This window comes from Falco cherrug, chromosome 8 (genome assembly GCF_023634085.1).
Source record: "Falco cherrug isolate bFalChe1 chromosome 8, bFalChe1.pri, whole genome shotgun sequence".
Taxonomy (NCBI): Eukaryota; Metazoa; Chordata; class Aves; order Falconiformes; family Falconidae; genus Falco; species Falco cherrug.
This window is the reverse complement of record NC_073704.1, coordinates 51927911-51946828: the sequence shown is the minus strand read 5'-3', so window position 1 is coordinate 51946828 and position 18918 is coordinate 51927911. Positions and strand designations below refer to the sequence as shown.

Genomic DNA, 18918 nt, shown 5'->3' with positions numbered 1-18918 from the left:
CCGTTACCTTTTTTCCTGAGTTCTGGCTGCATATCTTATTCAAACTTTGCTCAACCGACTGAAAAGTGATTCTTATCTTAGATTTGAATCATGGTCCCCTAAGTCTATTTTTCCATATACATTGTCGAATCACTAATATCCTGTTGGAAGTCATCTTAACTACCAACAGATAGTAATTTTCCCTGTAATGACTCTTCATTCTAAAACTACATGCTGCAATTTTCTACCATTTTAGTGATTTAAGTATATCTTCTACTGAATGTCCTGGGCTTGGCAGCAAAGAAGAATTTTCGTGCCAGATGGAATATGAAAAAAAATATGAAATAAAACATTTTTTTAAACTGAAAATAAGGAAGTTCAAGCATATTTGTAAATATCATACTGCAACTGGAATGCAGAAAAAAGCGTTTTCCCTTAACATGAACAGCTGTCAGCGATCTCTGAGAAATAAAAAAACCCCAAACCTCTAAACATAAAAGTAACCAGTATATCATGTTCCGTGTAAAAAAATTGGTCACAATTCAGTCATGCCCCTAACTAATGCCCTGTAGCAGTGAATAAGGCAGGCTACGAGGACATGGTAACTACCACATATAAATCTACATTTGTTATTAGCCATTTTTGTCTCCCTCCACCCTTTCAGTGAAAGCATAAACCAGGTGTCTCCAAAACTGTCTCCTGATCCTTCCTGAAATTTCCCTTCACAATGTTAAATCTAATGAGATCCGACATGCATACCAGGTATGGCTTCTGTTAGGACAAACAGAAAGAACCATGTTAAGGGATCACCACTTGCTATATCCGAACTGGAAATTAAATTATAGGGGCATAAAAGAATGGGACAGTTACATTTATATGTTACCATTTTGGTAGTAAGATCACTTGCAGTTCAATGAATTTGGTTACAGCAATCAAAGTAAACGAAACCAAATTCACAGAAACGTGTGTAGGTATGCGTGTGTGCATGCATGAGTGTACACTTACACACGCATTTATATATAGATGTATGGAGAGGCAAAAGTAAAAATTTAAGACTGACACTTAAAGGAATCTCAATCTAGTAGAATGAAACTCAAAGTAGGAACATGCCACTGCAAGAATAAGCTAAAGTAAATTAATGAAGCCATAAAAGTAGTGATTTTCAGAGCAGTAATAGGGTACACTTGTTTTTTAAATGATATGTAGACATTAATATTAAGCAAGCATTTAAGATATGGAAACTAATACTAAGCAGGCATTAAGTATATCACTACTGTGGACAGTAAATCACATTAAATTTGAATTAATTTTAGATAAAATAAATAGTTAAAGCTATTTAAAGCTGTAAAACCGAAGCCTTAACAGTAGGATCATACCATCAATTGCCACATGGTCCACTGAAGGCAAAAGCAGAGTATGGTCAGTCACATCATTCTGTTGCGTTACCAGCATGTGTATTTGCCCCATCCACCCCAGCGTTTGAAAGACATTTTAGCCAGAAAGCCTTTCTGAGACCTGTTCAGGTGAGTCTAAAGAGGAGGAGGAGGAGGAGGTAGGACCTTCTATATTTCATCACAAAAATTTGTCTGCAGGTCATTAATAATTAGGACATATAAGAAGGGGGTTTTGAGGGTAATTGTCCAGCTATGACAGACCTATATTGATATTCGGGTTTGTTCCTTGCCCTTGGCAATCCCCTCTGCAGCCCTCCTTGGAAACAGGCTGCTTCCTGAGAAGGACAAGCAGACAGAAACCTTACAAACTGGAAAAGATAAAGCTAGAAACAGACATAATGCTTTTCAAAATCATAATAGTATGGCCTTTGCAACATGTTCTTGCCCAAACAGTGTAACATTGATACATATATATTACAAACATAAATGTACACAGATGCTGTCAAGATTTCTCTACAACAAACTCCAAATAACTGAGACCAAAGAAAAATTATTCATCCAAACCCATTACCTATTGTGCCTTTAAATGTTTTCTTTTTCTTTTTAGCTTGAATATGTCACAAAAGCTAGAGAAAAACCCTTAACCATAATTTTCTCTTTTTGACTTGAAGAACAATTAGGGTTTTGTTTCCTCCAACACTCAGGGTAGAGTGTGTGTGAATTTACATAAGAGGGGAAGAGCTATATGGTGACCTATCCAGCTGTATCCACTCTGAAGTGCATCTTTCTAAATGCAGCAAATAACCCCCACAGGTTTTAGTATAGCATAAGGTACAACAATGAAAAAACCTTTTTATTATTAAGCTGGCATTGCTAGGTCCCCATTTCCATGCAAGTAAGAATAGATTTTTTTTTATTTCTAATAGTAGCTGCTAACTTTAATCTGACAGTCGTCCCAGGATTAGAAGCTATTTGGTCAACCTTGAACTAGAAAACAAAGTGGACTTTATGAATATCCTATGGTCAAAAGGTGGACCTTTTCTTGCCATGTCCTCATCTATTAGGTTTCCGTTCACGTTGCATAGCCTCTATACCAGAACACACTACCTCTCCAAGAAACAAGAGGTGTCCTTCCCCTCTTTGCTGTTCCAGTACATAGTTGCAGTAGCACCCATGACAGCTGCAGCCCCTAACCTTGTGTGACGGGTAGGGGGAATACAGGGTGACAGTTGTCTTGCTGCTGCCCTCAGCGTACAATTCCTTTCACACAAGGGAATGAAGGCAGCATTCACACCCATCATTCATCTCGTGCCAGCTCACAGGGCAAAGAGGACACTTGAAACATACCAAACAGAGTCTTAAAAGGGCTGGAAGAACTGATAATCACAGATACAAGATTGCTAGGTATACTGGAATACTAGAAACTTATTTCTCTGCTCTGAAATTCTTGACCTTGGGAAAAAAAACCCAACTCTTCTAAAAAAGCCTTTACTTTGGGCTGTGCGTAAGTTCTACGATAGATACAACATACAGAAATTATTCCAGAACCATCTGGATACCATATTGTGACTGCAAGTATTGAAAAAAACCTCTGGGAAATAAAGGATCAAAGCATTAATGAAGCTTCATCTAATTACATTAAACAGCTTTAAGTAAAAAATACACAAGATTTCACTTTATCACATCATAAAAGATTTGCTACATACACTCAAGGAAAAGGAGGAATTGTTTTACCCAAGACAATAAAGCACTACCACACCAAATCAGCTAAAAAAAAGACAACTAAGCTCATTCTTGTACTAGTCCAGAGTATTTTATGCAAAGCATTTTGAGACAAAAATTATCTTAAGTATATATAAAAAAAGAGTAAACGGTCTTAAAAATAATGAAACCCAGATTTTTTAAAAGCACAGAAAGTAAACCTAAGCTTTTAGTTGCCAATTGTTTTAAAGCTATCAATACCTTATTTCTTTGGGAATTAAAATCAAACAAAACCACTAAACCTTAAAAAAAAATATTTTTCATTAATGGCTTTACAGCTTCAAAATTTTTTTTTTAAAAAAAAAATCTTTCTTTGATTCTCCAACAGAACAGTTTTTTGTGAGCTCTAGTGACTTTAACACTTTCAAAAATAGAATTTATTATGGCTTGTTAAGCAGTCAGAATGAAAATTACTTGTCACAAGTAGTGATAAGAAGTCAGTATTATGGAAAAAAAATAAACCTATATTTCATTATTTGTTCTGAAAAACAAACATGACTATTTCAGAGTCTTAAATTGAAAATAAATAAAAACCCCTCCAGACTTGCTCCCAGCCATAGTGCCAAAGCCTGAACTGATCTCACACAGAAAACACAACTAAACGCAATAGAAATTGGTAAATATAACAAACAGCACAAAAGAGCAGAATCTGTAAATCAAAATTAATTCCATTTAGTTATATATGGCAAAATGTTTCTCTGCAGTTCATAAGAGAGTATCTGGTCCGTGCTACAGATCTAACAATGAAATACTCTGTTTCAGTTGGGGGGGGTGGGATATTATTTTTGCACATTCTAACAAAATTTCTACCTGGTCTCATGTTTTGTAATGACTGGCATGCTGCTGCTCTTAAATTCACTTGCATACTTTTCTACCATGGTGATGCTTTTGCTGTGTACCAGATGTAGCTAGTTAATTTTATTTCTTTTAGCAGGTATTGCAGCCCTTTTTTTTCCTTCCTTTACTTTTTAAGTAGTAAAATAACATCAGCCATAAGAGACAATGTTATTCCTGAAATAGGAAGGAAGGAACAGAGGAAACTAAGGAGCCAGGAAAAGCCCAGATCTTTTCCACCAAGTGGAAGATGTTCTAGGTTCTACAAAGAAGGATGAAATCAGCATCTTGCACATATAGGGGAGTGACTCAAAATCATGAAGTACCTGCTAAGTTAACATTTTCACATTTTTCATTCCCCTTTTCTGGAGATGAATCACCAGCTGGCAGTGACTGAAGAGTCCAGGGATGATCCAGACAGGAGGCGTGTGAAGTCTGACTCCAGCACAGTGGTGGCAGCACTGGTCTAGTCTCTCTCCATCTCAAGGAGAACGGTTTCTACCCAAGAACTAGAAGCCGCCTATCCTGAGAAAGGCACTTCCTGGCACAAGTGACTGGTTAAACTTAATCACCCTGGAACTATTCTGGTTTGGGTGTGAAAGTTGAAGTTCAATGCCAAAAGTGTTAAGCCTGAAGTCCTAAAAGAGCTTAGGACATTTGAGTTGGAATTTAGGTATCCATGTTCTAAACAAAAGCCTCTACAGAGAAACACGTTAATGTATATCCAGAGTAGTTACATTTGCTCAGCTGCCTCTTAATCCAAGTAGTTCATGGTAAGGATTTCCAGAAACACCTGCATGTTCAAGCGCAGTATCAAAACTAAAGGCATCCATATCAGTGACTTGTAATAAATGGCTTAATTAGATACAAACTTCATGGTCCACATTTGTTCAAGTGACAGAACTAAATACATAACACCGTGTTGCTTTCCTGTACAGCTGTGTAGAAAACATCCAAGTTAAAAGTGCATGCTTCTTGACAAGATAGTTATAGGCAGACGATAGGACAGTCTCACTGACAGTGAAAAACAATACAGTAACAAATATTTTGAGATTTAACTTCCCTGAAACTATTATTATATATTGTTCGCAATATGAAAATATGAGACATTCTAGATTTAAGTTCTGCAGATTTTCTTTTTTTGAAGCCAGTCAATGCTTTCTTTCTTTGTTAACTACTCATACCATATTAAGTCAGTCATCTTTTGCAGGAATACATTTAAATCACTTTGTAATTTTTTTTTTCTATAAACATCACTAAACAGACATTTCCCTGCAGTTTTCAGAACTTCTCATGAATGAAGTTGTTCTGTTGACTTCTTCATTCACCACTCTCCACAGAGTTATACACAATAACAATATCAGGCTGAAAAATATTTCTAGTCATACACCTCATCATAGTGAAAAAATCAGGAAACTGATTCATTTGGGTAGAACACAAGCCAACTGAATATTCAATCAAAAAAAACTTTAAATATATTTTAGTTAAACTATCAATTCAGCCATCACACACATTTTCCCTTTTTTCCTCTAATCCTCATTTTGTGTTTTTTTCAGTTCCTTCAAGGAAGGAGCTCTAAAACTGGCTTTTAATCCATTATATGTATTTAAAATAATTTTACAGTCCTATCTGTTTTTATTACAAGTGTCTGAATTGTACTAAAAATTGTAGTTTCTCTCCAAAATTTATATTAAAAAACATGTTTATCCATTCTTAGAATACTTAAAATTGTTTCTGGAATATCATCAGTTATACAGAGTACAGCAATAAAAGGATAACATCAAAAAAGGCAAAGAATGGGTTTTAATTTGAAGGCATGATTAAAAGACTAAAAATAAAAGAAGATTTAGAAATGGTTCATACTGACCTGAGTCCATAAAGGACTGTCCCATCTGGATGCAAACGGATCATTCTGTTCTTCACAGTGACACCATGTACAAATGACTTCTTGTCATTCAGAAAATAGGTATCAGGAACCCACAGCTGATCAGCTACTCTGTTGTCCAGAGTAAGGTTTAGAGGTATTACATTATACGATAGTCTCTTATCCCTCCATGCTTGCTGAAAGTACATTGTCAAGGTATAGTCCTGTGATTATAAAAACAAACAAAAAAAAAATGTTTGCATTGAAACAGACAGCATACATATGCAAAAAAACAATAATGCAAATACATATTTATTCATTGCAACTGTTCCTAAAGGCAAACATTTCTGTTCAGAATTTCCATAAGTAGATTTATTTACTTTTGCAGTACAGAACATCTTGTGTATACTTAATAACAGAAATGAGAATACAGAAAAGATGGGGTATTTACATTTTATGAATGACTTGGGAGTTCTCATTTCAATATTTAAAAATAAAATGTAAAAAAATTTGTAGATGTTTAACAGTCTGAAATTTCTGTAGCACTTCACAAGCCTGGGAGTTCTAGGAAACAGGAATATTCATAGATCTGCATTTGATCTCATGGTCTCCTCTGCATTCACAGAGCTCTAGATCAGGTCTTGTATCTCTGGAGTTGCTGCTACCACCCAAACACTTCTCTAAATTAAAATCTCTTCAAAGTCTGTTAACTTTCCCCTGGGCACTGAAATCAATGGGAAGTCTCTGAGGTTTCTATGCTGCCAAGTCTTAGTCGTCTACTTAATTTTACAGATGAAGTAACTCTGGTTACTTCAATGGAACAATTCAGAGAGCACAATGAAGCATCTGGGTAAATATTTGCAGTATTATGAGGCTTGCTTTGTCTTGATGCAGGCCACTAATGTACAATACTTTAGACATATTTTTATCTTTTGGTGATTTAGAGAACGCTACAATTACAAATTATTATTTTTTTGTAAGACTGTTATACAAAGACAGAATATTCATTATATATTAGCTTATATAAAAAACACCTCCATAAATAATTCACAAAGGAGCTGTATATTTGATCACAGACCACAAAGTCAAGGGCTGTAAAATGATACTGAAGGAATACCAAAAGGAGGAATATTCTAAAACAAATATTTTGTTTTGCTTTCTCTAGAGAAGTCATAAAGCAGGCCTCAGACTATTATTTACAATTTGTATTTATCATGGACTTCATTAAATAGTGAGAACTTTTAGCGTACAAAAGACAGCTTTCAACAAAAAGTCAACAAAACCTGCTTCGATTATCAGCGACTCCAGGACCTGGCCATGTCAGAGTATGAAAATCTGTATCCATGCATCAGTCTGAGGCACTTGGAAAGAAGGAAGGCCACCTAACTAATGAACTGTGGTGACTACATGTCACAAACTGATTTCTAGCAGTGCGTAACAAAAGAAAAAAGCATGTAAGATATGAACATTTTACTGCATAAATTGCAGTACTAGTTCTCGTTAGCCACTTTTGTATTTTAAAGGAGGAGCCCACTATTGAAACTATGTTTTTATTACAGTTGGCAAAGAAACATTTATCTTCCTGCTCAAATATGTTAAAAAGCACTTGCCACATTTGTAGTTTACAAGCATTTTCATTTTAAAACCCCAAACTGTAATTGACACATAAACAATATACAGGACAAAAAATACAAAAGTTTCTTATTTTGCAGTCTCACAGACTAAACTTAAAAAAAAAAAGTCTACAAAAATGCCTCTGTAAGAAATCACTAAAATTTACTTTAAAGAAAAAGTAACTTTTAAATTTCTAGATGTTATCTTTACACAGGATAGCCATGGACTTGATAAACAACAAACGAATGGGAAAACAGGCACGCAAACTTTCTTCCACTGCTATGCAGAGGTGGGATTCATCCTACTTAACTTCAGGTCCTGGAGACACATCTTCCCCCACTGATTTTAGAACATCGAGGGCGATCAGTCCTAACCTACGCACATCAGGGAAACGCCTCCGGTTAAATGATGTGAATTGAAGCCAGTGTTAATGGCGAATTGAAAAGAAAAATCGAAATCTGATATAACTTTCATTACCAATTTCTGAGCATCCAGAAGACTATTTTTATTTTATTTATTATGAAGCTTTTTATGTATAAATTGGGTTGGCGTAATTACTTACTTTAACATGTATGCTGTCCACCCTTAAAAACAGGCGTTAGGGAGAGGCTGTGACAACCATGGCTATTCCAGCAGTTCTCTGAGTAATGACACAGCACTTGGAAACTCATTGACCCTGCCTCTTCTGCACAACAGTGCATGCTCAGATGAATCAGTATAAAATGTTTTTTTACAGAGGTATGTGTTTCCATGGTGGAAACACTTTTAATTTTTTATGCACCTTCCCCCAGAAGAGCCCACATACACGAGCTTCAAATTGCCCCTTCAGTTTTCACTGAAGCAGGGAGAAATATCTGTTTCTGTCGAGAATAGTTATGACATTTCTTCCTTGTCAACACAAAGCCAGAATGGTAATGCTGTCCCTTCAGTTTTCCTCCTATTTGCAATTGTTAAAGGTTAATCATCCTCACTTGCTGTGCCTTCAGCCCTGCGCCGCAGTCGCTACTGGAAGCGTGCACACCCAGCCCGTGCACACACGCTGCTCAGCTTCCGTAGGGTGCCTCCAACATTCACCAAACTCACAGTTACAAGCAGGCAAAAACCAAGGAAGTTTTTCCAATTATTTCGCTGCCAAATATATTTACCTGGTAACTATTCTGATCTGATCAGTTTTTATGATCTGAAATCTCTTCCTCTCCCCACCCCCTCGGGATGAGGGTGACAGTCTGCTTTCAAGAACATTCCACCTACCATCTGAAGAATTGTACTGTTATGCTTCATCACTGTTCTGCAGTATTTGATTCATAACCAGATACCAGAAAATGTTCAGTAATATATTGCCAGTAAGAAAATGTATTAGTCCTCATTATACCAATATATACAACATAAAGCAGATGAGCTACAGCAATTGCTCCCTTATTATCCTTGGAATGTTGAATTTTATTCCTATACTAAGGAATAATCTATGTGTATTCATATATAACATATATAGAGAGATCATGCTTCCCTCTTTACACCTCGGTAAAAGAGGAAAAGAAGAGGAGGAAGAACACTAAACATGCATGGTTCAGTGCATAAAAATGAATTACATAAAACTGTAAAACTGGAGCACTGGTATAGCTGAAAGAGAAGCCAAGTCACCAGGCTGGAGTTCAGAATCAAACACACTGTGTTCCAGAAGCAGAGCTGGTGTTCCAACTAGAAGTTATTTGTCATCTGTTGGCCCTAGTTTTCAGATGTGACTGAAGTTTCTGATGGTCAGAATAGGACACCTTAAATAATCTTTATAAAACCCCCACAATCTTTCAAATTTAGGCAGCCTTCTTTTAAATTATTATTAAAAATAAATGTGTTCCAAGCTACATATTGCAAAATATAAAGTGATTAGTCAGAAAAAAAGGAAAACTTGTCACATTCATTCCTTGGAAAGGAGGGAGACATCTGTTTTTAACATTCCAAATGAAATAGTAATTCAAAAAAACTACATGCAGGTACCAAAGGTCACTCAAGTATCCCAAGACACTTTACACTTTGTGATTAAGAACATGCCCATCTAGTAGACACACACACAAGAAAAAAGTCTGTTAAATTCTCATTAAATACAGAAATCCCCCTCTATTCTAAGGATAAACATCAAAACAAACATGCAAATAACTTGTCTCCTTAGGAAGACAAACACACAAAAGAAGTAGAGGAGTAGAAGTGGCTAGTTACAAGATGATTTTGATTTGTTAGAGCCTTAGTATCCGACTACATTCATAGGATGAGATTGTTAGAAGCTTAGTGTAACTATAAAGGTGAAACGGGAGTGAATTAATTTAAAAAGCCTAGTACAAGAAAATAATTACAATGAGTTGAAAGAAATAGGAAACCAAACCTCATGATGACTATGTCAGTGTATACCATTACACAGGCATAAACTACAAAGGTAGAGGCTATTTACAATACAGGCATACAGAGACACATTGTACAAATAGAACTAAATAGGTTCATCAGTTACCGTGAGAACATGAAGCTTGAAATGCTGTACAAAATTTTACTATCTATATTTAGTCTATATATATTTAGTATAGACAAACTCATAAGCAAAACCTAGAATATAAATAGGCAAATACTGTATTTTCTGCAATACACACATACTATCATTTGTATAGTTTTCATCATTATTCCACTCTTCACATAATTTTAAATTTAAAAAACTTTTTTATTCTGTCCAGACACAGAAATTTAGGCCACAGAAAATAGATGGTTACTCCTATTCTATCATGATCAAAAAGATCTCTTTTCTTCCCAGTTTTCTTCTTATTTCACACAATGAACAGAAGAGCAGCAAATATGAGACAAAGTTAAGCTTAATGCAAATTCTCTCATAAGAGCAAAAAAAAATGAATAGTTTTATTAGTATTTGCATATTTATGAGTAAATTTTATCCTGAACGTTATTTTTGTGTGGTGGTTCTCTGCAAACACTTTTAAATGTAAATACGTTAAGTGATTTAAACTTAAATTTAGTTGACAGAGTTGTTACAGCCAGCCAAGTTGCCAGTTACTGACCATCAGCTTCAAAGAGCCAAGGGAAGATACTATGCAGGAAAGCATCAAATCTGATAACTGGCACTCTTATTTATATTCTCTCATTTCATTAATACTCTCAAATAAAAGTATTCTTAAGCCAAAAAAGAAATGCCAGTTTGGGCCTAGTACTAGTTTTAAAAAAAGATAGGAATACATACCTTAGCCAAACCCACCATAGGCCAATAACTGAAATGTATATTGCTGGTTGTCTTTTAATATTGGAAAAGGGAAGGAAATTCCAAAAAAGGAAATAAATTTCATGAACATTCAACAGTGACAGTGGGAGTCAAAAGACTGGGCCTGATGTAAATTTTTTCAAAGCATGCGGGTAAGGTCCAATGTGAGAAAAATATTTAAAATACAGTTTCACAGTACAGCTTAAAAATGTATAGCAACACTTCTGTTAACTGGAATATAACAGGGCTACTGAAACACTTCAGAAGTAATGAAAACAGGAAACTTTGGAGGAAAAAAAATAGAGGAAACATTCTGTATACCATCAATACAACACAACAGCATGGAAATGAAGAAGCTATTTATCTCTACTCATCAGTAATGAATGGATAACTCCTTTGTGCTTTGGCTTTCGTCCACTTCTCATCACTTTCTTGGTTATTCCTAACTAGTAAAAACACTTTACTACGTTTCCCAGTGCAGTGTTTTTAAAGCAAAGTAATTTCCTTCTGAAAATGCTTGAAGCTGAAGATTTTGCCTGAATATTATACTTACCACATACATTTAAAAAGCTGTCTGTTGATGACATATGTAAAACTGCCAATAAGTAAATTATTAAAAGTATACATCTACACTGCAAAATGTATTGTAATATATTAACAGCTATTATATACTTAAGAAAGGAGCAAATTTTAATGCTACACCCTCCTCAGACTCACATGACATTATGACTGATGTGCACAGTTTTTACAACAGGAAGCACACAAATATGTTTCACTAACTGAATTGTACATAAAACAACCCAAAACAAAGCACTTTCAGAGCTTCAGTGAATTTCCTTCACGAGCAATGTTTTTCCCTGAGTGCTTATTTCAATCCTCATTCTGTTTAACACCAACAACTACAACACATTTGATTCATAATTACCTATCTCACACTCACATCAACAAAATTAACATAAAAAGCCAGCCCTGTTAACACTGGAAGACACCACAAAGTGACTCACATAAAAGTAGAATGAACATTGAAAAAAAAAAAAAAATGGGTAACAGCAAAGACTTGTCAAAATAATATCTGTCATAGTCCCTTTCAAAAAAAGTCTTTTTCACATTCTGTAAATCTTTACTAAAAAAAAAATTACAATGACATCAAGAACCTTACACAGAGTTGAACTCTCTTGATCTATTGAGTCTTACTTGCCAGTTAATTGTGTGCCCTAAAACTTACCAAGTAGTTTTTCTTGATGGGAATTGTACGACCTAACCTCTACGATCTTTGCAGAAAGGAAAAGATCCCAACAAATAAGCTTACCATTTATTCGGCAGCAACTATCCCAGAATTATTCATCAGCTATACTCATTTCCCAGCTGAACAAATAAGCAAAGATGGCTGTTTATCTCCTACAACAGTTCTCAGAAAAACACAGTACCGTGCAATCGAGCAAGAGACTTGCGTACGGAAGCCTGTCAGCAGAGCTTAACTCCTAGGCATAAAACTCCTTCTTACCGAGCGTATGAAATCTGTAGTAAGAGACTGCTTACCATTCAGCGACATGAATTTGTGTCTCCTTAGCACTACTGACAGTAGCCAATATTTATATTGTTTCTACACAGTGATTTATATATTGCATTGCAATTCAGTGTCACTATATTTCATGCACTAAAATGAAATAAGGCAGTTATGGCCGATATGTTTCCTGTAATGTCAATTAGTTTAGCAAGACACTGTGACACTAGATTTTAATTTCCAGCAAGTCACCCAGACTGAACCATGATACTGCACTTTTACCGAGCCAGCAATCTGCGTGTCATTCCAGTGAAAAAGCATCTGCCTCATGTCTTTTGGCTTTCCCTGATTTGCTCTCTTGATAATAGGAGGAAGACTGATGAAAGTGAACTTGAACTGAAAATGTAATCTAACTGCTACTTGCTTAAGAGAGTCACGTATCTTGATATCTTCAGATTTTTTTTCTCTTTTGAAAGGATCTAGTCCACTTTATACAGTGTTGTAGGATTCTCAAATGAACAATGCGAATTAAGATGAATAAACGCAAACTATGCTCACTTTAAAGAAAAGTTATGGAAACCGTATTTTTCTGCCTCAGACAAAATTATGTACTAGAAGTATTACTCAGTCATGTCTTTGAAGTAGGATAAAATATTTTAACGCACAAGAAATATCAAAAAAATTTATTTACATTTGAATTTTGAATTTTTACTTCACTTATATATCACAAGCTGTTTCAGAGAAGGAGAGAATAATTCTGAGTTCAGAGATCATTTCGTAGGCAGCTGTACATTTATACAGGTTCTTCAGAAAGGTAAATAGCTACTACAGAAATCATATTTATATTGGTTTTATTACTAGACTTCCTTTATTGTAACCCATTATTAATAGTATTGCAAAAGAGTAAAAACTATTATTGAAAATACTAAAGAACAAAAAAAATAAATCATAACTTCTAAAATCGAGTGGAAATAAATCAGTGATTAAGCAGAACTGGAGATCCAATTGAAAAGTCTGATGAAAGCAGATGGTGGTCTAAACTACTCTTTTGCAGAAGAGGTTCAAACGCAAAACACTAGAAACAGCTACCAGACACTTGCATGTCTTACTGATACTTTTAGTGAGATTTAAAAAAAAAAATATCCAGGATAAAAATATAGTAATTGATAGCGTTATTAAACCTGGCTGAAACATGAGAACTCAGGCTGTGCTTAGGTGCAGAACTAAACTAGCATAACATCTGGATGACTGTTGCTCTTCCTGATGCCTTATAGTTTCCCAAGTGGCTAATATGTAAATAAAGCCTTAAGAATACATTTAGAAACTAAAAGAATTGCCAAGTTAATGCTGCTCTGTAACACTGTAAATAATTTTTAAATATAATAAAAAAAATCCAAACAACTTATAAAATTAATAATAAAATTAATAGGTGCTCACTTAAAGCATGTAATACTTAAGATAAACATTTTGCAAGATTTTACAAGGGAAATATTGAAATGAATAAATATTCCCAGAATTTATTAATTTTTAAATACAGCCTTGCTTCCTTTGATCATAGAGATGTTGCTCTATCAAGGCAAGGAGACTGCAATACCAAAAGTGCCATTGATACGCCTGTTATTATGCTAGCTAGCTCTGTCTGCCTTTTCCTATCTAAAAGGATCCATAGCAATTCCTAAATTCCCAACTGAAGACTCTGGTCCAATAGAAACTGAGACTTAATGAGAATAAAACAGCTTGAGATGCACTCAGCATTTAACTACTAGAACAGGTTGGTTATTTACAGTACACACAGTTTGTTGAAAGATGAGGCTGCAACAGAATTTGGCTGCCCATTACAAACCCTGTTAAACCTCACAAACAGTTACAGTTCTTCCCTTTAACATATAGCCTGCTGACACTGAGTCCCATATCACCTTACTTAACCTCACACATCAGGTGTTCATCTTCTCAGAACTACCGACAATTATCAGCATTTCACAATATTTCAGCCTCAAGAATTCAAACCTGAAGGGCTGTAAGCAGAGCATCCTCAGTGCCACATCTAAACTTTCAAATGTTTCTGTACCAGTAAATCCCTAGAGTCCAGGCTAAACCGCAAGCAAATTTCCAATTTATCTCACTAGGCAGTCACTTCTGCTTCTTCAGTCTTGCAAAGAGATGGTAGCACGTTCATGTTCTGTGGTGCTAGTGAACCTCTGAGCTGCGCTGAGTGATGAAGTAACAGGAGCACTCTAAACACTTACAAAAAACCATAGTAACACTCCCAGAGCTACATTATCAGGGATGCCACATTTCTCCTTTCAGAAATACTAAAACAAGGCACAAAGTTATCTCAGTGAAGAAATATACATTTAATTTTAATATTAAAAAGTTAAGAGAAATAGCTGACAAAAAGTTTATTATCTGAGCTTCAGACAGTATTTGTACACTTTGTGCTGTTGAGAAATGCAGTGTTCTGACAAAAATATGTCCCTCCTGTGAGCCCATGTAATTGGGTTGCCTGAGGATGCACTTCTCGAAAAAGAAAAATACTATAGGAATATTTTATTGGATCATTGTTATAGGCAAAGGAATTTACTTTGCTATATTCAGTTTGTTTTACTAAAGCAAGATTATTTTGCTAGTATTTCCTTTCAGGTAAAAAGTTAGCTGTCTCCTCAGCAATGGAGAACTTTCTGCAAAGTAACTTCCACAACAGACACAATAAAGAAAGCATATATAATAAGTATATTCTTTATTTTCCTAAATATGCTCAAGTAATTATTCTATTCTGCTGTTCTGTTCTGATATTACTGCTACCCTCTGTTTTTCACATCTAAGTCATTTTCCCTCTGTAACACAGAACACCAAAACACTTTCAGGTGGTTTTCAGATACATTTTCTGGCCTTCAAGATTTTTCTCCTATGAATTCTTTCACAGATGAGAACACTATTAATTTTTGTTCACTTATGATCTGTGAGATTAAGATAAAACCTAATTAACCTATGTGAAAATGCTCTTTTGATTGAGAGAGCCAAAGACAACTTAGATAGCCTTACGGCAGGTATAACATTCTTAAAAAAAGAAGTATAAATATTAATCAATACTAAGGCAATGTTTTTGGCAGTTTCAGCATTACAGAATTACTAAACCTCACCTCCGTTTTAAGACAACAAAGTAGAATGAGCTGAGAAGCTCAGATTAAAGTATTCAGTCAGAAAGATTTTAGGAGGCACCAGAGTGAAATTACTGATTAAGCCTATATTTTTTTTCAAAATTGTCAATACTCAGCAGACAAGAAAACCCTATTGTATTAGCATTGGAAAACTGGACAAAATCAGAGCACAACATTTTTCAAAATGTTGCCCTAAACAAAGTGTCTGATAATATAATACAGATAAGTTATTAATTCACAAAATGATGGATTTCCTCAGTGCTTCTTGACACTGAAAGCTGTCACATTTTCTGCTCTTGGAATATCCTTTAGAAAGATATATATTCAGTTATTATAGAGTTCTGTCAAGACAATTGTGGATATTGTATTTGTAACGTTTCAAAAATATGAAGGATATAACTAATAAGAAATTACAAATTTAAAGCAAATTTTAAGATCAGCTCACAAAGCAATGTTTACATTCATTAAACAACAATCTCACTGAAAATGCTGGCTTAAGAGAAAGACAGTGAGAACAAGAAAGTGAGTTTGAGGAAAAAAATTATTTAAAAAGCCTAAAACATTTCCTCTACAATTTAGAGCTTATCTCAGAATTATAAAAACAACAGGATACATAACATTTCCTTTAGTAATGTACTGTGTAACTGAAATAAAATCAGACTAATTGTTTTCTTTAGCTTATTATGGTGTCCAAAGCTGCTGCTAGTTCACAGAAATGTAGAGGACAAAACCAGACAGGTATGTGCACGCCATACCCTGACTTTATTTTTGCTCTATTTTTCTTCCAAAAAAACTCGCAGTCCTTCTCCCTCTGTCTCTGCATTTTTTCACACGCTACTACTAATCAAGTTAGGTTTCTATGCCATCTTTCTTGGTATTTTTCTGTTTGGTTTTTTTTTCTTGAAGTAAGAAAAGTAACACAGGTTGGATGGAAAGCCCAGACACCTCACCTGCTTTTCCCAAGCGCACCCACTTTGGAAACACACATGGAAATGGTTCTGGGCAACTGCAACCCGCTGGTTATTTTTACCAGCACTCTGCGCTCCCAGCCGAAGCACCAGCCCCAGTTCACTTCTATTGAACGCTGTCACCACAGATCCTGCAACACTTAGTCTCTCTGGCCTGCTGATTCCAAGAAGTTCTTCAAAACGGTTCATTAATCCGTCAGTGACAAACTGATGTCCTGAAAGCAGCAATGTGCTCTGGAGAGTAAAAATCTCCCACAGATACATTCCTGTAAGCATTTATATATCATGGTCTAACACACAAGAGGCTACACGCTGCCCTTCAGACTAATATATTTCTTCCCTGTTTACATATAAATCTTGGGGGGGTAGACCAAACACCTTGGTTTAGCCTTCCCCAGCCAGTAGTCTCTTGAGTCCTGTAACCTTATGTATGGGTTTCATGGGGCTTGAACAGCGAAGAGTGTGAGGATGGAGAAAAAAAAAATGGAAAAAAAAAAAAATAGTGCCATGTCCCACAGGCCTTTTCCTGTATTTTAAACACTCTTCTCCCCATATCCCAAGACGTGACAGGCTGATCCTCTCAAGAATGTCGTGCACGGCAGAGAACTGCCAGCACTGAAGTAAAAGGACAATTTTAAATAAGTACATATCGTTTCCTTCATAGTGATGACAAGCCTGTGGAAGCTGGTAAAAATTCCAATTTGCATGACAGCCCAACACTTCGGCAAAGAGAACACACTCAGCAGAGACACTTCCAAGAGAATAAGTGATGTAATAAGATGAATAAAAGAAATTCATCAATTAATTTTGTAGGGAGAAATATCTAAAAAAAATTTAGGCGGAAAAATTTTGCATCTTTAACAGTCATTGCACCTGTATTAATGATACTTTAAATCGTTCATGGTTCAGCAAAGCCAAAGCCTATTGGAGTATCTCATAGGGAAGAATTTCCATTCTGAGTGCCTTTACTACACTGGTGTATTTTCCTTAACACATACAGAAAACTTTATGGCAAAGAACAGCTGCAATGCCCTCAACAGCAAATTATCCCTAGTTTTCCACAATCAGCCTGCATATTTTATCTGCAAGAAATCAACAGAAGATTAACACTGGAAAGATCTTCCAGGACAATACTGTATTAATATTTTCATAGGGTCATAGGAAAACTCAGGCTAGAAGAGACCTCAGGAGGTTTCTTGTGGAACCTCCAGCTCAGCACCAGAGCAGTTATGAGGTCAGATCAAGTTTCTCAAGGCTCTATCCAACCTGCTCTTGAAGGCCTTGAAATTTTTTTTTTCTGTCTATATGGATTAGAACAACATTTTAATAACAATGAAATGTATATTTGCATTTAGAAATAAATTTACTTCCCTGTGCCTCAAAAAGGAAAAATCAGGGTGGTTACCCTAATCTAGGAATGACTGCCATTTAATTTAAGTTTGATTTAAAATCACTGTTGTCTGATATTTGGAGCCATTGCACACAACTGCTTCTATCTATTCTGTTTAGCCTGTTTTGTGTCATTTGCCCAGTAATTGCCTCCACTCTTTAGTTTCACAACTATTTCAGCCATATCAATTGACAGGATACATTTACCATTGAGTTTTAGAACTTATATATTGTTCAATATTTCCTGTGCTCTTCAATTGTCACCAACTTTACTTCTCATGAAACTATTCCCTGTTCCTATACAGTATATTTTTTGACAATTTTTTTTTGGTTGTTCTCCCTGTGTTTTAAACTTAACCTTCATGGCTTCCTATCTCTACCAGATAACTTTTTATGCATTTAAATAATTCATTTCCATTTTCACAATGATTAATAGTTACTTTGTAAACAATCCTGATCGCACTTTGTCAGACAAGCTATCCTGTCATCAAGACCTATTAATTTAATGTCATTACACTTGTAACTTAATTTTTGTTTTCTCTTCTTGGAGTATATTTCTGAGAATTATCTAGCATCCTTCGTTACTGAATGGATTTAGTTAGTTGTCTGTCTCCAGCTAGATTAAATGTCTCATCTCAACCACCTTCAAAATTTCTCTCCTTCCTTGTGGTTCACTGTTTCTCCCAGCACTGAAGTCAGGCTTGTACTTCAGTTACCAAATGGAAGTAATTGCTCTGACAGCTGGAAACATCAAGAACAAGATAGAAGCTTGCCTTTTTTCAAGGCATGAAAGGTAAATGGTTAACGGCAATGGCATTAAAAGTATCTCTTACTTGGAATTAATACAAATCCAGCATATTTTAACAAAATAAGGATACATCTTTTTCCGTCAGCCTGCTTGTTGTGGAAATAAAAGAAGTTATTACTGGTCCCAGACTCTGATCCTTTTTCAGAAATGCAGATATAATTGCACCAGGAAACTATTTCAGAAAAATAGATCCTGTTTTAAATTAATCAGCTTCATTATAATCATACTTTAAATTAGTTTGATTCAGCAGCATCTTCTGAAAACACGGATGGTTTTTAAGCAATTTTCAGATCTTGCACAGAGTGAACTTTCAACTTACACAGCACTTCCCTCCAGCTGCTGTTATTGGAAGGCATTTACACAACTTCTCGGGACTTTTGGTTCTACATTGTTCT

At 35.4% G+C, this 18918-nt stretch overlaps 1 protein-coding gene across 3 annotated transcripts in view; it reads right to left on the bottom strand.

Moving 5' to 3' along the window:
* Positions 1–18918, bottom strand: part of GABRB2 (gamma-aminobutyric acid type A receptor subunit beta2) — a 170821-nt gene that overhangs the window by 106142 nt on the left and 45761 nt on the right. For all 3 annotated transcript variants that reach the window (XM_055719384.1, XM_055719386.1, XM_055719385.1), the window contains one exon: positions 5836–6056. In XM_055719384.1, coding sequence (XP_055575359.1) covers positions 5836–6056 — 221 coding nt within the window. The remainder of the gene's footprint in view (positions 1–5835; positions 6057–18918) is intronic.